Raw genomic sequence first — 23,668 nt, 5'->3', positions numbered from 1 at the left:
TACACCGAGCTGAGTTACCATTGTTCGTGTCATATACTTTTACGCACTGCTTCCCTTATATTTTTCATATATTGCATTGGAAATTGTCATATATATTAACTCTACATTGTGTGCGACATCTTGTCTCTAACTAAACATAATTTCATTGTTTACAATTTAATTTAGAAGAAAAATAATTGCTTATCGTTTAAAAAACAACACTGTTACACTTAAAAAGTATTATTATTGTAATTTCCCCGATTTGAGACGGGTGGTCCTGCCCTTGCAACATTTTTACTTAGGAAAATATAATCTTTCTTCTTCATAGTGGAACTACGGAACAATCCCACAATCAAGTTTATAGTGATGAAAAAGTTGAAATTAGACATTTGTGATTTTTTTGTCAATGTTCCTCAATTTAGTGAGACTCGGGTCCATTTATGATGCAATGCAAAAGACCTAGCATTTATAGAAGCTTTTGTTTTTTCATGTTTCCTTTTTTTATTCTGGTTTCATTCTTCTTCTTTTTTCTTTTTTCTTTTTTTTTTTTTCTTTTTTTTTTCTTTTTTTTTTCCATTTTTGGGTTGTAGTTCTAACTTTTAATTATCAAGGACTTTATAATGCCTAACATTTTTTTTTTAAATTTTGGATATAGTTTTGAGAAGAAAAGAAAAATTAAACCCTATATGTTATTTCCCCTTTGCATTTAAGTGCCTAGTTAGTTCCAAAGGTCCAGAAAATACACTTTACACTAATAAACTGATTTGTGGTTTCAATCATTATTGATGTGATAAAAATACGTGACACAATTTGTTTCATGAGCTCGCGTAAATACAACTGCCGTGAATGCTCGTGAATGAATATTATATATTTTTTTTATATGTATATATGATTATTCCTTAGAAGCACATTTACAGCTCTATCTACTCAGTGTATTGTGCATGAAAAAGGAGTCACGCATAATACCCCAGTAAGGGACCCCTCTAAAAAGCCGAGGCAAACGAATTCGAAAAACACCGAAAAATACAAAAAAAAAAAAAAAAAAAAAAAAAGGAGAAAGGAAGAAAGCTATGTGGTTGAAGCGTTGTTGATGTTTTCCAAAGAAAAAACTGCACCAGATTTGGACTCATATGAAGGTTGAGAATGTGACATGAGGATATAGATAACCCAAAAGTGAAGACACAAAAGGTAAACCAAGGACCAAAGTTTGGCCGTTGGATTCCTCCTCAAAAACACCGCGCCTGCCAAGAATATGGAATCGAATTGTTGAAGCAACGAGTACAAGTGCTTTTGGCTCGAACGTATTTTGTCCTTGATCTTCAACTTGGAATCTGAGAGGTCCCATATTCCAGATTCCAAGTCCCTCGATGTAATGCCAGCGTAGTCAGCCATTGATTTGTTTTCATCGAGCATCCTTGAAACTGCCTGAGGCACGTACAAACACATGACTTCACCGCAGAACATTTCGAGATTTTCTTTTTTAATTGTTATTAGCATATAATAACTAAATATATACCTCAATTCGGAACTGTAAAGTTGCTTTCTCTGAGGAGAGAGTCTCAACCTGGTTGACAAAGAACATTTTGTAAATATAGATTGATAATCGAATTGCCCACAAACGAATTCAATTTAGAGCAGCAATCTGGAGTGAACTCCTTACTGGCCGATCAATTATTGTCTAATCTGATTTGCGGGGCGAAAATCATGGTTCGTTCTGTACAATTGAATGTGTAGAGAGCATGTTTAAATGACAAACCTGGGTTTGTTTCTGAATTAAATGATCAGTCATCTGGTTCAGTCTGCGCTTCAGCTCCACCTCCACTTCTGTGGGCTCTTCTATTTCTTTCCTCGTCATTTCAATGTCTGCTTCCATTTTCTTTACCTATACATAATGAGTTCCGAAACACCGCGTTGCTTGTATCAATAGCATTAAAAAAGAAGCAAGCATACAACACTGAAGGCTATCTATGTCGGTTGAGAACTTGACAGAAAAAAAGTATGTCAGAGTAACTGAGGCACTTAGAGTATGAATGTCAAAATAAACCTCCAATATAGTCCAAAGCTTATACAGTACTCAACCACGAGCAACTACGAAACATCACTCGTGTCTAGCAATGAATCAAGATATGCAATAATTGACCCATTAGAATATCGTTAAGCTCTGCAATATTATTATTATTTCTATACTCTTGTTACACCCATAAATACAAACTCTTTACTTCTCTTAAAAAATTTAGGCCAACAAAATCTTTCAGTAAGGCCCGACTTCTCACATAAAAGAGATACACAGAATCCTAACCTTGTCTTGCAATTTTCGAACTTTATCTGTAAGCAATGTGTACTCTGCCTCCAAAATTTCCTGCTCAATTTCACCCCCTTTTAAAGCTGTAATCTGCAAACACATGCAATTTTCAGGGTCACCCAAAGGCTTAACAAAATCTGGATATTATACTGATTCTATAGATAAGCACATAACAGCAATTTTCAATTTGTATGTACAGAATTTTCAAGTTTCAACTCTATTTCAGAAGAAAAGCGCAACTTACATTCTTCATTCCCGTTTGATGAGCATTAGAAATCTTTCTCCGGAGTTCTGTTAGACAAGTGTTTCAGTTAAGAAGATAAGAATTAGATACGATGCTCCATTTACCAAATCAAGGGAAACAATCAATAACATAATATCTCATAAACATGATGTCGGAATTTCTTCTTTTAGTAGGCATCAATTTTTATTTATTTATTATTATATATATATATATATATATATATATATATATATATATATTTTTTTTTTAAGGAAAAGAGGCATCAATTTTATTAATCATATATGTTATGTTAACATGCAAAAGTTTGATAAAACGAGTATGCTTCCTGTTCCGGAAAATATTAAACAAGAATTAATGATGTAGTATATTTTAATTTTATCACTCATAATCAAGGCGGACAAAAGTTGAAGAAATTTTTTTATGATAGGTGTGTCAACATTAACACAATAACTAGAACCTCTTGGATATACCAACGTAAAGCATCACACTTTTTGTTCCGAAATAGAGAAAAAAGTTCGTATATGAATTGATTGATGAGTAAGTAAGACACGTACCTTCATTTTTTGCTTCTTTCAAATCGATTTGTTGTCGGAGTTCTGTGACCCGGTCAACCTAGTAACATATTTAAGAACAAGTTACTGGTCAAGTACATGACATTAGCATAAGTTAAATAGTACTATATTTTAACTTCAGTTTACCACATACCCAATATAATTACACAAGAAAAACAATAAATACATATATCCAGAACAGGGCAATTTTGATAATTAATTAAGCGTCTTCTCATACCTCTACTTCAAGATTCCACTGCATTGTGGCAAGTGATCTAGCAAGCTCAGCATTTGAAGTCTGCAAAAAAGTAAAAATTCAACTTAGCTACCAGCGAAGTTAACTCTTTTTCAATTGTTTTTAAACTTAATTAACCAACATAGCAATATTTTCCAAGTTTGATAGAGAACAGACCTCACAGCATAGTACAAAATACATCAGCTAGAAATTTTTAATTACCATAAAATAAACAGAGATTAGCACTATAGTCTAGCATAAAGACAATAACCAAATTGAATTAATACCTCCAGTTTTGCCAGCAGTGCTAGGACTTCCATTCTTGTATTGTTATGTTTTTGTTTCTCTAATTCAACAGCTTCCATAGTCTCCATCATAGATGTTTGCAGCTTAGAAGCCTAAATGAAAGAAGTAAAACTGAATGATGAATACAATCTTGAACGAAACCTCAGAGACACAAATATATACATACATATACACACAAATATGACTTCTTTCATTTCTTTAGATGACCAACTTTAAAACTAAAAAAATATTTCAAGTTACTTCTGATTTCCATTAATTTCTTTGTCCCAAATGTATCTCGGTCCTACTGTTAACATTTATAAAGAATTTTACATACAGCACAAAACCAGCATATTTTAATTATTAAGCTGATGAATCAATTTTTCAACTACATAAATACAACTGACTTCAAAAGCAAGTACTATCAGACAATTTAATACCACCAAAAGTAGTTTCCTATCTGCAGCCAAAAGTTTGTACAATTAGACCTGTCATTCCGAAGAGTAATTTTCCTATCAAGGTTTACGGTATCCTCGGTGCCTTCTAACACTCTTCAGTCTGTGTTTTTTTTTTTTTTTTTTTTTGTAAAATAAGAATACATATCGGATTCATCAACACAACATAAGTAACTGAATTAAAGAGTACATCTAAAGCTGGTAACTTTACCTCCTGTGCTTGTTGTTTGGTCTGTTCTTCAAATATTTTCTCTAAGCTTTGCTTCTCTCCTTCCAATCGAGCAACTAAGTTTTCTTTTTCTTTAATTGCCTCCGCAGCTTTAGCTGCAGCTTTTTCAGCAAGTATCTTCTCTCTTCTCCGTCTCCTTTCCTCTCTCTCCCTTTCGACTTCAGAGTCAGAACTAGAACCGGACCCCGAATCTGAATCTGAGCTCTGATAGCTCACCGAAGAAGAACCTCTTTTTAAATCATCAGAAGTAGAACTTCTCGATGCAACAGTACGGGTCTCGTGCTTCTCCGCTACTACAGTGCTTCTCACGCTATCGCGGGTATCAACCACTTGCAGCTTTGCCTCTGAGACTTCATCTATATTTCCCAAGATCGGTACCCCTTTTAAGGTGGAATCACTATTGTGGGACTGCGAAGAAGCCTCCAAAGGAAGATCGATAGAGTCAAAAGGTCTGTCATCGTTTCTTTCATTTCCCTTGTCCACTTGTAATGCGGGACGAATTTCCCCAACCTCCTTGTTATCCGATTCTCGCCCCTTTGCGTATCTAGCATCATTCGGAGCCTTAACACCGGAAGATCTTCTAGAAGAATCCGAAAACCCCAACTCATCCCCGTCACTAGTTTTTCCGTTCACCTTCTTTCCTTCGAAACCACGAACCTTCCCCGAGGCCTTTACACCGCCATTGAAACCCCTCTGATTCCTCCTACCCTCTGAAACACTTGAACCCGAACTCGAACTCGAACCCAAATCGACCTGTCTCCTAAGATCTTTCCTCAGCCCCCGAATTCCAGAAACCCCATTAACCCGAGCGGAGGAGGCACCAGAAGAAGGAGCCGTTGGCGTACTCAGAAGCTGAGTCCAATCGTTATCATTGAGCGTCGTTTTGGGTTTCGGAGAGGGTTGTTTCGGACTAAGAAAACCCTCTTTGTGCAAGCTAAAGCTCTCGTCTTTACTACCACTTGAACTAGAATTTACACTGTTAAGACTTCGATCACTAGGCAATTTCCCACGATAGACATTGTTACTCTCTAGGGGTTTCTTCTTTAGTTGGTCCTTAAGAGGAACACTGCTCTCAGGCTTCGCCGGACTGTCAAAACTCACCCCGTCCACCAGAGGCTTCTCGTTTTTGCCGAGCGAATCCGCGGCTTGCTGATCAATCTGAGCGTCACATCACATTCGAAATATAATTACTAATTATCTCAAAAAAAAAAAAGAATCATACAGCAAAAAATCTATTTCTGAGGAAAAACAAATCCAAATTTCATAACGATCGAATCATGTCGGATCCTATAATCAAGAAACAGCTAACTAAAGGAGATAATTCATCACTCCTAGGGTTTTAGTAACCAAACAATTAGTGTATGTAACTATGACGAATTGTTGCGAAAGAAAAAAATAGTACAAACGGATTTTAAGGAAATGAATGTGGACACAGAGAGAGAGAGAGAGATCATTGCCTGCTGAAGAATGCTCTCTGCAGCTTTGAGTTTGGAAGAGATCCAATTCGCCATGGAAGAACGAAGATTTCTGTTACTTCTTCTTCGTGAGTTCTCAGATGAACTGAAACAGAAAGACTACCAAATAAAAAAATTAAAAATTAAGAAGTCGCGTGTAGAAGCGTATTTTAGCAAAACGCAGCGTTGCACGCGCGAGTTGAAGATGATGATCCGACAGACTAGGCTATACTAAAGTGACCGCGAGGTGACGAAATGCGTCACCGCGATTAGCGTTTATGCCGTTGGATTGCGAGTGATGTGAGGAATTAATCGTATATTGGATCGAGAGAGGAACCCGTAAGACACGTGTGTACTGTGACAAAGACCTGCCATTTAAAACGTTAAAATTTAGAATAACTTTTTAATCAAATTCAAATCCGGACTCCGGTTGCTAAAAATAAAAAATAATCCTAATTCCCAAGTGAGAATCACTTTTTTTTTTTTTTTTTTTTTTTTTTTTTTGAGCAGGGCACTGTCGGCCAGGATTAATACTATAGGGGGCATGCATTTCTGCATTCCATGGGGGTTTGAACCCATGACCTCTCCGTCGAGGTGAGTGTGAGATTACCGCTAGACCAAACTAGCTACCACCAAGTGAGAATCACTTGTATACGAGTCTCGCCATTTATTTTAGATCAGCGATCGCTAATGTCATTGATGAAAATCATTAATCTAACATTTGTGTTTAAAATTAAGTTAATGAATTTTTTTTTTATCAATTTAAATGCTTAATTGTAGTACCGAATGTAAATATAGAAATCACAATTCACAAATGTATTACTGATGTGTATTTATGTATATACTATGTGAAATATATGTGAACAGTATTACAAATTATATGTGGATTTTCGGAGATGATTCAAATACACTTTGTGAATTGTGATTATGTTTCGGTGATTCATAGACAACACCTTATTCAACTTGTTTAGTCAGATTTGTCTTGAGAATTATTACTATAGAATTTCTTTTAATAGCATGTTAATTTGAATAGAAGATTTTGGCGTGAAAATAATATATTTAATTTTTCATGAATTATTATATAGTAAATGATATAAGATAATATTATTTTAGTCTTGAAATTTTTTTATTCTTATGTTGCTGTGAAGTACGTAATGAAAGACAATGAAGTAAAAGTTTGTTGACATTTCAATTATCGCCAAAAAAAAACCTAATTTTAATGGTAACTCGGTTTATTAACTATAAATCATCAATGTAATAAATTAAAAACTATAAAAGGTCCTACCGGGAGTCGAACCCAGGTCGCTGGATTCAAAGTCCAGAGTGCTAACCACTACACCATAGAACCACAACTTGTCAAAAATTTAGTATACTGATTATCTATTAATGTAACTGACTCTCGCGTTACAAATGATTTTAGTTTTAATACTAATAGTCATATGTTGACTCAATTGTGCTAACCACTATACCATTTTTATTTTTCATTTTTAAAATTTGAAATTATTTTATTTCAGTGGATCGTGTTTTTTTTTTTTTTTTTGGCACTGGGTGTAAATTGATTAGTTCTTTGAACTTTTGACGGACTGAGATCCTCTTAATCACACGGTAGATTAGATATATAATATGTGGCTTAATCTGCTACTTACGTTACGTGGCACTTGAGCTGTAATATGTTCTTAAAATTAAATCTAATATGAGAATAGAAATGTACGCACCTGTCGTAGAAAAACGAAGGTCTGCTTATTTACATAATTTAAGCTTGCGAGATCTTTTAATTAATAACGATTTAGCTATCAACTTGAACAGTGATTTCTTTACAATCATTAATTAGGAACCAAAAATTTGTGAGCATTCTTTTGCAACTTCAGATTGCTTGAACAAGCACCAGGCTATCCATCTCCACGATAATCTTTCTCCACTTCTTCTCCTTTATATCCAACTTAGAGCTTTCTTTATGATAAGATGTTATTAATAAGATCGCCGTTCCAAGTATATCCACAATTCCATATGGTTTCTCATAGCCTCTCCATCCGCTTCAAATAGCTTGGTGCCGAATTTCTCCGAGTGACTGATGATCCCACACAGGGACGAAGTCAGGAATTTAAGTTAGGAGGGGCTAATATGCAGAAAAAGTTGAGGGGGCTTATTTGTAAATTTTTAAGATAAAAAAAATTTAAAAAAAAAAATCAAAACGGGCAAAAAATGAAAAAAAAAAAAAAATTGAGTGGCTTCGTTCCTGATCCCACAGATAAGGTGAAACGTTGGAATTTTTTGGTATTCAAAATTAATCCAGACTTTCGCTTCTCCTTTCTTCCAGATCTTCATCTTTCTATTAAGCGGGTTGTCAATGTTCATGGTTTTCCTTAATTGCAAGAACTCACGCCAGACCCAAACGATTTTTTTTTTTACTCGATAAACTCTCCAATGTAGTTTTCCACGTAGTACACTACTTTCTCATACTCAAAACCAGGCGAGAAATCATGTAATTGGACCCATATGTCAAGCTTATTTAAAATAAAAAATCGGGATTACCCCTACCTTTAATCAAGTGAAAGTCTTTATTTTCTATACTGATCAATAGTTCCACTACTAGCTTATTTTCCACATTATGTGAAAAAGGCAATGTACATTTTATTGATTTTTCTCTCGGTTTATTTTTTTTTCTCTTTCTATTTTATAAAGAAAAATTACACAAACTAAGTCACTTGAAATGTTGGTATTTAATTTAAAATTCAAATGTAGCCACAAATGATGACGTGCAGACTTTATTAGTTATTTACCTTTATTAAAATCGGTACATAAACATATAGCCAACATACCTGCTTCGTGTTATGGCTGCAACTAGTTCTATCTCTTTTTTTTCCTTTTTATAGGGGTCCTGATACTCGTTTGATAGAGAAGGATTGAGTTTTTCAAGTTAGATGATCGCAACTATAAATTGGAAGATGTTAGATAATTGTGGCCTTATTTTGGGTGATTGGGTGATAATATAACTATACTGGTTTGAGCATCAAAGTTTACAAAGTTGTATATATTTCACGCATGATGAAGATTACTCAAATGAGGAAATATATACTCCTGCTATATCTGACGTAACCTCTAGTTTGGATATAATACATTATAACTTACTATTTTTGTTTTTTATTTAATATAGAACAATTTCTTATTATAATAAAGATGGTGAACTTCTTACTACTTTATAGTAGATCTCTTGGTCTCATTTTACAGTGCTTGTTTCATGTGGGATTTTTGAACATTTTGTATCTGCATTCTCATTCCACTTTTATGTACTTCTATTTTAATATAAAAAAAATTACAATAATGCATACTAAAGTCTTACGCGTAAATAATGCACAACTTCTATGTAGAATTATAATTACCATTAATTTTATTTTTTATTTATTTTTTATTCGTTATTATTTATTTCTTTATTCTTTGTGTCTTTTGTTCGCAACATTCAACACTAAGAAATTAACAATAAATGACGAACTAATTATTGTAAACTCCTAGATTTGTTTAGTTAATTGACAATATGATAATTACTCCTCAAATGTAAAATAAAAACCATATGTGATGATTTCATACTAATAATTTGTAGTTTATGTTAATATTATTATTAAAGATACTATTACCCATTTGCTAAGAACAAGTCTATACGAAACAATTAATCAATAAATTCAATTGGCTGCGCAACAATAACTCGTTTGTTTGGTAGCACTGACTTCGTGATCATCAATATGAATAATCTCCTTGGTGGAACTTAGGGTGACATGCCTAATTTGATCATGAGCAATGGTTTTGGCGATTAAGCTCTTTTGGGTTGTCATGACATTGTGGATTTTAGCAATCATGTTAGTGAAAGCCTCCTCTACGTTCAAATTCTCAAGCGCCGAGGTTTCCATGAAGCACAAGCCTTCTTTCTCGGCGAAAACCCGACCCTCCTCTTCGCTCACCTCACGGGATTGGGTGGCCAGATCGGACTTATTGCCGATGAGCACAACGACCATCTCGGGCTTCCCAAAGTCCCTCAGCTCCGAAAGCCACTTTCGTATGTTTGTGAACGTGTTGTGTCGTGTTATGTCGTACACGAGCAATGCGCCTAGTGCTCCGCGGTAGTATGAGCTCGTAATTGCTCTAAATCTGAAGAAATTTGAACCGTAAATTAAACCCAAATAAATAACAGAAAATTAGAAAAATAGCAAACTTAAACGTTTGACATTATTGAATAAACAACGTTTGGTAAATCTTAGGTAAATATCCATAAATAATGACGTGGCCAAATATATAGAGGTGACTATTTATCCAAGATTTACGTCTGTAAATACATGAAAATAACTATTTACCTGAGATTTACCAGACGTTGACTATTTAGTAATATCAAACGTTTAAGTTGACTATTTTTCTGATTGACCCAATAAATAATGTGTAGAAATCGAATGACGAGCAACTTAATAATTAAGAGAAATGATGTTCATAACTATCATGTGTTATGTGTATTAGACAACATATTCTCATTAATTTCCATGATGAACATCATATTTATTTATTAAATACAAGTGGTTGTATTTGAGAAAAAAAATCGTTGAGAATAAGTGCAATATAGTTTGAGAATCAATTCCGGGCACGTCCGGTCCTAATTTTAATTATTAAAACGTGATTGAGCACGCTCTTAGGCATGGTTGCTCTTAGGACTCTCCTCACTCCTTGTAATTTTTACAAATAATAAAAAATAAATAAAAGTGCAGCGCGAGTCATGGTGTCGCTTATAATCTAAGTTTGCTATAGGTAAAAAGATATGATTGAGCATGCTCTTTAGGGCTCTACCTCAATTATTATTGAGAGGTATATATTTATTATTTATTGTGCTCCACCACAAGTGATAATTACTTACGCGTGGTAAATAAAAAACCATGAAATTAAAAATTACAAATTACGAATCTATATGAACATTGTATATTTTTGTTTGGTTTAAAAAATTTTGGCTCCGAAATTTGCAAAATATATCGTATAAGTTAATTGCATAATCAAAATTCTTTTATATAAAAAAATTGCATAATTAAAACTATAAATATATCTTTCCTAAATATATATATATATATATATATATATATATAAGTATATCCAGAAAGAATACTATTGCTGCAAAATACTTTATGTCTAGTCATTTGTAGTAAGGATGCAATTCTTCTAAAATTAGGAAAATAAGAAATTAAAACAATAATTTCTTATTTCCTTTTTTTTTCATCCAACCTTTTTCCAGATGGGTTAATAGTGTGTGTTACCCTGAATGAAAAAAAAAAAGAAAAAGAAAAAAAAACAAAGAAGGATCATTTGAGTATTTGACATCATCTGAAAAATATATATAATTATAATCACAGAAAAATAAATTACAAGGTTAAGTATCTATTCGCAGAGAAAAGTCGGGGCTTGATTTCAGGAAAAAAGGGGATTAAGTTTTCAGAAAGTTTAAGGGTGAAGGTCTATTTTGCTAAACGTAAACAGTGAGTTTACTTTTTTTACTTTTTAGTTTTATTTTAACCGGAAAGAGACAGAGAGATTTCTAGAGTAATGATTACTTTGATAGTTTGATTCGAATATTTCGATCATAAGTGTAAAAGGTACTTACACTACGTAAATCAAACAGACATATATAACTTTGAGAATAATAACGTTAAATTTAATTCAAGTGTATTTTACCTTATTTTATATTAAATAAAATATGGTTAATGCTAAAATAATAAAATAAATGTTGTAGAGAATAGACATTTTGAAATTACCGATAGCCAATGTTTTAAGCTTTTAGCAAAAAGGCAATGTATTCATTTAAAAAAAAAAACAAAAAAAAAAAAAGAACCTAATGTTTGATATTATTACCTCTGTATATAAATTTATTGATAGGGATAGACGAATTATTATCACTTGGTATTTTCTAAAAGTTTTGCTATATAACTAATTGTAGATAATTTTTTTTTTTTTTGGTTATTTTTACAAATCTATTAGTTTAAATTAGCTAGCTAGGATATCATTGACATACCCTTTCCCTATACGTCGTTTTACAAAGATTTATTTCATTGTTACGAATTATTTTATTATCTACTTATCTTTGACAAGTTTTCATTAAATGTCTATTTTCATCGTACTTTTCTTGTAATTATAAATGTGTGACATAATATATAACTTATGGCTATGGCCAAACGACAAAGTAAGCTTGAGATCAAAAGCATAAATGATGGAATTCAAAGAGGAGACTTTTTAATATGCGTATCCTTTCTTGTCAAAGTTTGTTCATTCCATTATTAATCCTTTATCGGTTTTAAACATAAAATTTCTTTGTTTACATGGGAAAGGGTACCAATCAAAGCTGATCTTATCGTAATTTCTGCTTTATAAGTATTTAAACTCCTGACTAAAATAAATGATAAAATGAGAAACAAAGGCAGAGTTATTACAAGATCCAGATTAATTATATGTATATACAAGAATACTTTATAATTTCCAAGCTCTATATAGAGTTGAATTTTGCACGCAAAATGTAGACAAAAATCCAAAAAAACCAAGTCAGGTACGTAATTAGTAGGGCCGATTATATGATCATTAAGTAGATAACTATAGGAGGACCAAGTACTATTAATAATTCGGCTTCGTTAGACCATTTTTCAAAATAATATCTCTTTCATATTCATATAATAAAACTACTCCTTATAAAAGAAGCTTCTCTTTCAGAACTTTTAATTTGTAATAGAAAAAACAAAAAAAAATTGATAAATAATCCAACTAAAACGTTTGGAATTGCTATATAACCAACGTTTCGTAAACTTTAAGTAAATAATCATAAAGATAACGTGACATAATAAATGAAAGTGTTTATTTACTTAAATTTTACGTCTGTAAATATATGAAAATGATTATTTATCTAAGATTTACGAAACGTTAAGTATTTAGCAATGTCAAATTATTGGTTATTTACTTAATGGACCCTAGAAAAAAAAAAGTCTAAGTAACTTAAGGTTAATATACAAAACAAGGAATAAGAATAGCCGAATCATTCATCACTTCTATATATTACTATTTTCTTTTGACAAACTCTCTTTATTAAACTAAAGATTAAAACTAAGAAAATAACTTTAATATATATTCTGATGCCAAAAAAAAAAATGGTATATGTTTTCGTATGAATCAACGTACATCCTATGAGTAGGTAAAAAGATCATTATTAATTGTAAAATAAATATTATATAAAATAAAAATAAAAAAAATACCTTTCCTGGCCAGCAGTATCCCATATCTGTGCTTTGATGAGCTTGTCACCGACTTTGATGTTTCTATACGCAAATTCCACACCAATTGTTGGCTTGGAATCAAAACGAAATTCATTTTTGGCAAACCTTGAGAGAAGATTAGATTTCCCAACTGCAGAGTCTCCAATCAGAACTGCCTTAAAGAGGTAATCACAATCCTCATCAAATGAATCATCCATCGACTTGATTTCCCTCCTCTTTTTCTATCTCACTCAGTTGGAACTTGGAAGGAATAAAAGGCTATAACAGAAGAGAAGAAGAAAACTTAGGCTTTATGGTTTTGCTATGGAAGGAAATAATAAATATGGAACGCAAGGAATGAGAGTCATTTTATGATATGATGGGTTTAATTGATGATGTTGTCAAGGATAGTGGGTGTAATTAACCGAAAAAAAGTAAGCAAAACGCTCTTTTCAAATTTTCCTTTTGACTAATTAGCCCTCTAAGCATCCTTGAAGAACCAATCATATACACCCACATGTAATAATAAGCTTTTTTATTTTTTATTTTTTTTATTTTTATGTAGGTTTCACTTTCTCCCGAAGCACTCGTCTAAATATTGTTGGACAACGCTCCAAAAGATAGCTAGGTTTGTCTAAGGGAAAAAGTAATTTCCATTCCTTGATATGGGTTGCTTAAAGCCTTAAACACAATGGTATTAGGAGTGATGATTGTCAATAATTCCACATGCTTTGCGCTTACCAAATTAGTGTTAGGATTGGACGTGACAAAGTTGGTGACTAAATTGAGTTCCATTGCCCAAGTTCAAGTTTTTTTGCAATAGACTCCATAGTTCCGTCCAAGGAAAAAATAAAATTAGTTAGCTAGAGAAATAAAGAAACAACATTATTAGAGAGTTGGGTGGTTCTTAAATTGATTTGGCAACTAGTTCTAGACATACCTAATTTATTAATGCTTGGGCACGCTTGTGACATGAGTATATATAGATACGTATCCACCTCAAGGTTGAGTGTATCTCTGATCTCTCACCTAATATTTAACGACGATACAATTATTTTTTTGTTCAGGCAAAGGATCGGGAGATTAAGGGGTTATGGAATTGTGTGAAGAAATATTGCCGGTTGAAATTCTATTTAGTCAGAAATAAGATGTCGCACACACTGTTGAATCAATGTATACAACAATTTGTTCAGATGTCATAGATGAAAAATATTAAACAATGCATAAAGTAAATGATACAAATAATGATAACCCAATTTGATGCAACGTCACATACTCTGAGGGACAGTTTTCCCTGTGGAAATGAAATTCACTATATAAAAATTCGTCAATAGTACACGATGGTCTTCTATGAATGATCTTCACTTATAGGCCATTTTTTTCTATTACTACCTGTGAATTTCAACTCAGGCTTCTCCCGAATCTGAGCTCCAATCCTTCCACTCAAACACTCTCCAAGTGTTTGTTTGTCTTCAATGTCAACAACCGTTAATACACAATCACGAAATACAAAACCCACACAAGACTTAACTCGTTATGAAACAGAATAACGTCTATAGTATTAAACCATACACACAACACAACCATTTCTTAGTCCGTCAGTCTTGCATGTCTAAGAACTCTAATTGTGTGAATGAATGCGTCAAAGACCACTAAAGGTAGGAGCTTTCTTTTATAGTGGTCAACACCTTTGCAAGTCGAATCAGGGTTTGCTTACCCATTCACGCGGAGAAAATAAACGTAGAAGGTCTTCTATTAACAATCTTGGCGAACTGAAAACTTGCCAAATATACAGATTATGCGCACGGTGGTCAAGTTTCCTCAACATATTACGGATCATGTTCCAAGGCATCTAGTCGAGACAAACTTATTATGCGCATGGGATGAACAAATTTTCCAACTCCGGGAGAGAGGAAAAACGTCCAAGGCACTATAGGGGAGGGCTGACCGAAATTCCAAGTGTGGAAGAAGACAATTGTCTATTTTTTTTCTCAACCTTGCGCCTCTTATTTATAGCCTTCTTGTTTACCCAAAATAGAATATGCACTTACTTGATTTGATTTGATTTATTCTATTTAATATGAGATATTTAATATAAGAATAGAATATATTAAATATCTTCAATATTTTATAATAAATAAAATATTCAGATCATATCTGCTATTTATTTACTTCTCATATTAGAATATATTATCTGGTTACCTAAATAATATAGAATATCTCTATGGTATTCTCATTAAATAATATAATTAATACATTATTTGTTTCTCACAGTAAGAAATATTATTCTATAAATAGAATAGTAGAGAATAACTCCATGATATACTCTCATAAATATTTACTATATTAAATATTCACAAAATAAGATCGTTTTTAATATACAATATTCTATTAATTTTCTATTTGAGAAAAGCCCCAATCCAATTGGGCTTTGATCACACAATCTAATGACCATGGACATTGATGTAGATATCTACCACAAGCCTCATTGGGCCTTGTGTACTAATTTAAATTGCTCTTTTCAGGTGCATATAATTTTTAGTGATATTCTGAAGTTACTTAACAATTAATAACTTCTTTGTAAAGTACTTTATTACGAATGCGAAAGATATTGCAACCAAGTTGCACCAGTAAGTGTGTAGTCAAATTCACATATTTACTACAAGAGTATTATAACTCATTTTACTAGAGCCGACTCAAAGACTATGAACCTAATAACTCAATGCTATATGAACATGGGCGAGAGCGTAGACACTGTTACCTCTCTTCTTTCGTTTCATCAAATCTTGGTGACATTTCACTAATATCCCAAGGCTGGACCTCTCAAAGTTATAAGAATTATATTTACCTGATCCTTCAAGATAAGTGTCAATTGATATAGCCAGTTCGTAAGTATCTACCCTTCAGGTTCAGCTCGTGACACGAAGGGTCAAATATACCGTTATACCCTCGAGTTACTTATGAGCCCCGAGTTCCACTGATTCTCTAGCGAAAGATCCTTTACTGTTCATAGCACAAAGGTGTCAACAATCGATCCATTCTGGATTCAACTATCAACTTTTGGATTCTCACCTTAACTTGTATTTGTATCATATACCAAACTTAAGATAACAAGTCTACCTATTGAACACATTCACAATTCACATATCTTTTAGATCATATACCAAGCTTTATATCTTTAAGATAATAAGTCTACCTATTGCTTGGGTATATCCCTTTTGGCGCCAAAATAAGTTGCACCATAGCATGTTTAATCTCTCACCACTATAAATAGTGTGACTTGTTGAACGTATTTATAAGCAATATATATTGACCTATTTCCATTACTTGGGTATGTATAGTTTTTCCTTAGCTGTTTGTATTCAATATACACAAGACTAATGATTTACTATATTTTAATAACCTAGTATTTGAAAAGTTCGGCGTCACTAAATTTTTTGAAAATAGTGAGATACTAAGTTATTAAAATATAGTAAATCATTAGTCATGTGTATATTGAATATGAGCATGACTAATAAGGACAAACTGTAAATAACTAAGTAATGAAAATAGGTCAATGCAAAGTTCTTATAAATAATTCAATAGATCACACTCTGGATAGTGGTGAGAGATTAAATATGCTATGGTGCAAATGGTTTTGGCGCCAAAACGGATATACACCAAGAATAGATAGACTTATTATCTTAAAGATATAAGGTCTGCTGTATGGCCTAAAAGATATCTGAAGTGTTAACGTGTTCAATAGTAAATCATTTACAGCGAACAACTTAACTTGACCTTAAGTGGTAAGTCAAAGGTCACTCACAAAGAAGCATGTACTATAAGAATATTAAATGAGATATATACATCGATCGACATAATTGGTAGAGATACAAGTTAAGTTGAGAATCTTAATCCTAGTAAGAAATCTGAGCCATCTGTTGTACGATAGCTGAGCATTAATGATCTAAGGAACCCGCTTTATCTTCTCTGCTCAAAGTGGGAGATTATTAGAAATATTGCTCACTAAAGATAATGAAATAAAGATGAATGTTTACTGAATTTTGTAGAAAGTTAAATATATTAGCATTATTAATTAGTAGGTTATTTTCTAATTAGAATCAATAACAACTATCATCCATAGCCTCTGTATTAAATTGAATTACACGTTGAACATCTAAGTTCGGGCGTGAGCTAAAACATGGTCGGTGTTTGATCCATGCATGGATAGATGAATCTAAAATAACATATGTGGAACACAAGTGAAAGGTTGATCACTTGAGGGGGAGCATTCTACACATTTGGTATGTGTATTACCCGGACAGACTTTGATTATTGATGTGTCGTTTAATCACTGTTACGACACATTAAATGGGGTCCCTATGAAGGTCACAGTGAGACTTGATCTAAATTCTGAAGTGGTCACGGACTTCTAGGTTGTATTTTCGGGTTCTTTGACTCATTCGTTAATCGCTACTTGAAGATACCTAAATACTTATGTCTTAGGAATTCAGGATATAATATGAGCGGAAAATGATTCACATATACATAATCTAGTCTTCCTGAAAGAAGGTCAATGTTTACTCACCTCAGGGTTGATTCCAGAAGCTCGGAAAATTGAGCTCATGAACTAATTATACCAATGGACACTCACAACATCGAGTAAAATATAATTATAGTAATAAGAAAAGTGCAGTCTCGGCTCATCTTGTGGTATGACGACGAGATTGATGAATCGAATGAATAAGACAAAATAGAGGCTTTGTCTAATTATTCGGATTCGTAGAAGCTTCGGTTACTAGGTTCATAGTCCTCAAGGTGGCTCTGATAAAGATGGAAAGAGATACTCATGATAATTAGTTAATTGATTATACACTCAATAATGCAACTTGGTTGTAATTTCTTTCGCATTCGTAATAATTTTTTTTACGAATAAGTTATTAATTTTAAGTAACTTCGGAATATCATTTAGATTTAAATAGGTTTGTAAAAAGAGCAATTTAAATCGGTCCATAAGGCCCAATAAGGCTTGTGGTAGGCTTATACATCATGCTTCATGGGCCTTGAATTTGTTTGATCAAAGCCCAATAGGATTGGGGCTTTTCTCAAATAGGAAATAAATATTATATATTAAATATGATCCGATTTTGTGATATTTAATGTAGTAGTTATTTATGAGAGTATAATGGAAATATTCTTTGCTATTCATTTTATGGAATAATATATCATATTAAGAGAAACAAATAAGATATTAATTATGTTACTTATTGAGAGTATCGTGGAGATATTCTATACTATCTTATTTATAGAAAAGTATCTCTTATAATGAGACATAAATAATATATTAATGATGTTATTTATTAAGAGTATCATGAAGATATTCTATATTAATCAGTTACCTGATTAATATATTTTAAAGTGAGAAGTAAATAAATATAAGATTTGAACTGAATATTTTATTTATTAAAGTATTTAGAAGATATTTGATTTATTCTATTCATAGAATAAATATATCACATTAATTAGTATAAGATCAAAGGAAATCAAGAAATTGTATATTCTATTTTGGGTAAGTTAGAAAGCTATATATAACAGGTTTTGAGTGGTGCCAAATTCGCCCATTCAAGCCTTATTCCACATTGGAATTTCGGCAGCCCCTTTCCCCTGGTCTTGGACGTTTTTTCCTCTCTCCCGGAATTGGAAAATTTGTTCATATCACTTCCCAAAGAAAGAAAGAATTATTTTGACATCTTGTTGGAATAATTAGTGAGAAAAGAGTTGGCCCACACCTCGGTCTTTATCCATTCGGAGTTTACATTTTGGAAGTTGCGGTATCGCTCAACCCGAACGTGAATATCCGAAGATCCAAGAAGCAATGAGCCGCTGAGGGATCCGAAGACTTGAAGATCTGAAGATCAAAGGAGTCAAGAGCAGCCGAGATCTGAAGATCCCTGGAGCCTTGATGCAAGAAGCAAGCAAATCCAAAAGCTAGGAGCGTGGATGATATGTAGTTGAGTCGAAATGTATGTAATCTGAAATCCTCTTAGGGTATTATGTTGATAATGTTTTTCCAATATTAGATATGTTATTATTGAATAATTTTGAGTTTTTTTTCGTAATTATTGTTTATGTTAATGATAAGCAATTATTCGTATATTCTTCTATTCTGCACTATTAAATATATTGCAAAAGTTAAGAGATTGAGTTAACCAATAAGAAATATTGAAACGATTATTCGTGTTCAATACATGAGAACCGTAATTAATCTTAAACGTAATTAATCTTAAAGAAATAATTTACTCATCAAATGACATCGGAGCTATCGTTCAAATCCAATTGGATAATTCAATCCGTTTTGGGATTTAGGGCCCGTTTGGTAGTTAACTCAAAAAGTTTTTGTTTTTTATTTTATAATTTTTGTAGTTGTACTGAAAAATTATTTTGCATTTGTTTTCAAAAAGCTGTTTGGTACAATTTCATTTTTCTTTTTGAGAAATTGAAAAAACTGAAAAAACTGTTTGGTACAGTTTTCATTTTTGTTTTTGAAGGAGGAGAGAAGAGAAGATTTTTTTTTTTTTCAAAAACACATTTTATTTGTTTTCAGTTTTCTTTACTCTTTTACAAAACAACTTTTCCGAAAATTTTACCAAACACAATTTTCACTTTTTGTTTCCTATTTTTTTATCTCAAAAACTCAAAAACACTTTTCTTTTTGAGATGAGAACCAAACACACCCTAAAAGTTTCGGGGTTGTTTGGTAGTTAACTCAAAAAAAAATTATTTTTTATTTTCTAATTTTTGTAGTTGTACTGAAAAAAAATTTTGCAGTTGTTTTCAAAAAGCTGTTTGGTACAGTTTTCATTTTTGTTTTTGAGAAAGTGAAAAAACTAAAAAAAGTGTTTGGTATTGTTGACCTGTAAAATTAGTACAACAATATCTTACGAAAATACACAGACTCCGAGTACGAGAACTTCGAGTACAGAGATGATTTAGGCAAGACTTTCTCTTTATATAGACGAATCTAATACAAGAGAGCAATGTTTTCTAGAGGTTCTAAGTGAAAGAAAGTAAGTAAAAGTATTCCAAGAGTTTTTTGTGTGTCTCGAGAACCTCTGCGAGCTCCTATTTATACATGTCTGGTGTAGCTTCGTGGTTGTGGGCTCTGACGGTTATTCTGGGGAACGTGGGGTGATCAATCCCACGTTCTAGACGGTTTTTCGGGTAACTGTCACTTCCCTTTTGTTGAAGCGGACAGTTACTTTCCTTCGTATGACTTTGGAACCGTCGAGGTGTGCGTTTATGCATTGGAAACATGTTTTCTTTTGGTTTGACTAGTCTTTGACCCACGATCTTCTCTTCTCTCCGAAGTTCTGATCGGTAGGTTTCGTTCTTGTCTTATGAACGGTTCGTTCCTTTTCAATGGACAGCCCTTGGGTCTATTCTACCTGAGCTTGATGCTGGATTCTTCTTTCTGCTCGGTAGTCTGACTACCCTACTCGGTGTCTGACTACTTTATCCCGTAACAGGTATAGTTTTCATTTTTGTTTTTGAAAAAATGAAAAGAGAAGATGAGGAGAAGGAGGAGAGAAGAGAAGAAAAAAATTTCCGAAAACACATTTTATTTGTTTTCACTTTTCTTTACTTTTTTACAAAACAACTTCAAAAAATTTTTAAAAAATTTTCCAAAAACACAAAACCAACGGCCTGTTTGGTAGTTCACTCTAACTGTTTTTGTTTTCATATAGTTGTAGTCTAAAATTTTTTTGCAGTTGTTTTCAAATAACTGTTTGGTAAGGATTTCAGTTTTTTTTATTCAGTTTTTTGTAATTGTAGTGTAATAATTCACATAAGAATTAGGCGTCGAGATATATACTAATTGAAAGTCTTTGCTGCGAATATAATGGTCGTACCTTTAGTAATAATGATTGTTCACAAGCTTATCGGAAAATATTGTTTATCTTTGTAGTCAATACAACAAATATCAAATATTGATACCTAATGTTGACTAAAAATAGTGAAAACTCGTGTGTTTGACGAGAGGATCACGACCAATTAATAGTTTGTAAAATGGAGTTCTGATTGTTTAAAGTTTGCCATAATTGTAAAACTTAAGTTTTTCAGGGAACGAAAATAAATTCGATAATCAAAAGTGAGGAAAATGAAATGATGTTGATAGGAGAGAAGGAAATATCAAGATGATATATTAAAAACAAAAAGAAAAAAAAAAGTTAAAAAAGTTGAGTGAAAAAATTAGAAAACACCTAAAAATAGTTTTTTGATTTTCTTCATTAAAACAGAAAACAGTTTGAAAACTTTTTGAGTTGTATTCTGAGAATCATCAAACAAACAGTCAATTCAGTTTTTTCAAAAATCTGTTCAAGTTAGAAAAGTCAAAAAATCAAAAACAGTTTTCAAATGAAGAAACAAACAGGCCAAAATTTCCGTAGTCGGAATGAGATTTACAAAATTCCGTCCAAAGTTGAGGATTACATCACCTATCAGGGTTGACCAGGATAAATCAAAGTTTGACTAATAAATGCACGAGGGTTTCAGTATTAAATGGATATCGAACCCCACATTCAAAGCCTTCGACAAGTTGTCCCATTTCATTTTCCCAAAAACAACGCTCATTTGTTTGAAGAAAAAAAAAAAAAAAAAAACACCGGAACTTATCTTCTGATCTATATTCCATGAATTGCAATTTGCAACAATAATTTCCACTGAGAAGCAATAGCCGTCCCAAGCACAAACGAATTTTCTCGGGAAACAAGCAAAGCAGAAACTACACACAAATTGTGAAGATACTAAAATTAAACAAAGAAACTATAGCCAAACGTGAAGCAACTCTAAAATTACTCTGTATTATCGTCGATAATATTATTATAATTATTATCTATCACCATAAGTAGACAATGACGATTTAGATCTATTGAGAGAGCGCGTACTCTTCACGCGATCCTCCCAATCGATCCAGAATCACGGATTTCCGTTGGCGTTGTTTGTCATCATCTTCTGAAACTCGTCGAAATTGACGTTACCGTCACCGTCAGCGTCGACGGAGGCGATCATTCGAGTACAGTCCTCTTGGGAACAATTCATTCCGAGGCGATTGAGGACGTTGTTGAGCTCGACGGAGGAGATGAGGCCGTTCTTGTCCTGGTCGTAGAGGCTAAAGGCGTCTCGGAGCTCAGCGTCGCCACCGTCGCCGGCGATCTTGCGGCAGAAGGCCGTGAACTCGGCGAGAGAGATATAGCCGTCGTTATCGGAGTCCAGATCCTCCATAACGCCGTCGAGCTCCTTCTTCGTCACCGTCGTGCCCAAGGCTTTGAGGACGTCTGCGAGCTCGGTGATAGAGATCTTTCCGTCCTCGTTGGCGTCGAACCGCTCGAAGACGCGGCGGACCTCGTCGGGATCCTGGAGGTACACGGACGCCGAGGAAGGAGCTTGAGCCTGGATCGAATCCGCGGCGGGGCTTGGGCTAGGGTTCGTCGCCATTGTTGAAATTTGAAGCTTCTGATTTTGTTTCTTCTGATTCTGAGTTTGTTGGAATGCGTGTGTTGATGTTTTTATTGTTAATTAGTGTATGACCTGAGCCCTGAAGAGGATATATTTATAGGGGCGAGGTAGGAAAAAGCGGATCGGTCATCGGGTGAACGAGATGGACTTTCTCCGTGGGTCCCCACGAGATTTTTAAAGATTAATAATTTAGGTTATTAGATTAACTAATTAAAAGTTAAAACAAGTTCTTTTTATTATTATTAATAATTAGTGATTAATTTTGTGGAAAAAGAAGTACGCAACCGCGTGTAGAAAGTATGATGTGGTGGCTGGTACGCAAGAATACAAAATTCGTTTTTGGCTTTGCGAAATAGAGAGCACTAATATTTATATATAGGATGAATCACATATGCGAAATTGACAAAATATTACTATTTATTTGATAATTACCGAAAATCAACTAAAACTCAAAATTTGACACATCTATTACTAAATCACTTGTACAAAAGTTATAATACCTTTAATGAAATCTGTCACAAAATCGAAGAATTAATTTCGTGACACGTCTATCCTTCGACTATAATTTAAAATAGGTTAAAGAATTTCATGAAAGAAACGTCACGAAATTTTTCTATTTCGTGACAGATATCTCACGAAGTCCTTCGATTTCCTGACAGGTATGTCACGAAATGACATATTTCATTGTGGGTATTCCAATATTTGCATAAGTGATTTTGTAATAAATGTATCAAATTTTGAGTTATGGTTGATTTTTGGCAAGAAACGGTATTATTGTTGTCGAATTCTCATCACATATTTCTCTTACTAATTCTTGCACTAGTAACACTTTGCCCTTCCAATCACAATTTAAAACATTATCTATCCATCAATTTTCAGCTCATGTTGTTTAAGATGTGTTTGTCACACGACACTTGAAATAAAATAAGAGAAAATCCTAGATCTTGCAAAATCAATTAAAAATAAACGAAAAATATAGCGGCTTATTTCTCTTACTTATAGCCCAAATATAGATCATTTTCATTCTTTTCTATTTTTTACCAAAATTTTCAATTCCGAGCTCTCATGTCATGATCAACCATTCATCTCAAATTCATGCTTACTCTTCACTTCCCTTTCACGGTAACCATAATCTTAAATTTATCTCATAATTGAACTCTTTAAGCTCTCAGCTCCGAAA

The 23,668-nt window shown here is 33.1% G+C and overlaps 3 protein-coding genes and 1 non-coding gene across 5 annotated transcripts; all 4 read right to left on the bottom strand.

The window, feature by feature from the left end:
* Positions 1-622: 622 nt before the first annotated feature.
* Positions 623-5,853, bottom strand: GC2 (golgin Putative 2). The gene is made up of 10 exons (XM_089629133.1): positions 5,738-5,853; positions 4,263-5,438; positions 3,599-3,709; positions 3,315-3,374; positions 3,080-3,137; positions 2,526-2,572; positions 2,279-2,371; positions 1,736-1,861; positions 1,496-1,543; positions 623-1,404 (listed from the first exon to the last, which is right to left on the bottom strand). The coding sequence occupies exons 1-10, from the start codon at positions 5,789-5,791 to the stop codon at positions 1,048-1,050; spliced, it is 2,130 nt and encodes a 709-aa protein (XP_089485259.1). The 5' UTR covers positions 5,792-5,853; the 3' UTR covers positions 623-1,047.
* A 1,157-nt stretch (positions 5,854-7,010) lies between these two features.
* Positions 7,011-7,082, bottom strand: TRNAQ-UUG (transfer RNA glutamine (anticodon UUG)). Its single transcript has one exon. It is a non-coding gene; the product is annotated as a tRNA-Gln (tRNA).
* A 2,205-nt stretch (positions 7,083-9,287) lies between these two features.
* LOC149384405 (ras-related protein RABA6b-like) lies at positions 9,288-13,361 on the bottom strand. 2 transcript variants are annotated; one of them, XM_089628478.1, is made up of 3 exons: positions 12,994-13,361; positions 10,985-11,017; positions 9,288-9,874 (listed from the first exon to the last, which is right to left on the bottom strand). In XM_089628478.1, exons 1-3 carry the CDS (start codon positions 13,209-13,211, stop codon positions 9,412-9,414), a joined length of 714 nt encoding a protein of 237 aa, XP_089484604.1. In that variant the 5' UTR covers positions 13,212-13,361; the 3' UTR covers positions 9,288-9,411. The 2 variants fall into 2 exon arrangements, with proteins under 2 accessions (XP_089484604.1, XP_089484605.1); XM_089628479.1 differs by lacking the exon at positions 10,985-11,017 and having other exon boundaries at positions 12,994-13,357.
* An 8,260-nt stretch (positions 13,362-21,621) lies between these two features.
* On the bottom strand, positions 21,622-22,572 carry LOC149384404 (Calcium-binding EF-hand family protein). The gene has a single exon (XM_089628789.1). It carries the CDS (start codon positions 22,465-22,467, stop codon positions 21,949-21,951), a length of 519 nt encoding a protein of 172 aa, XP_089484915.1. The 5' UTR covers positions 22,468-22,572; the 3' UTR covers positions 21,622-21,948.
* Between the last annotated feature and the right edge of the window lie 1,096 nt (positions 22,573-23,668).

The sequence above is a fragment of the Urtica dioica genome, chromosome 10 (assembly GCF_054948205.1).
Source record: "Urtica dioica subsp. dioica isolate 48M chromosome 10, U.dioica_male_clone48M_v1_H2, whole genome shotgun sequence".
Taxonomy (NCBI): Eukaryota; Viridiplantae; Streptophyta; class Magnoliopsida; order Rosales; family Urticaceae; genus Urtica; species Urtica dioica.
Note: the sequence above shows the minus strand (reverse complement) of the source record. Positions and strands in the feature narration are given on the sequence as shown.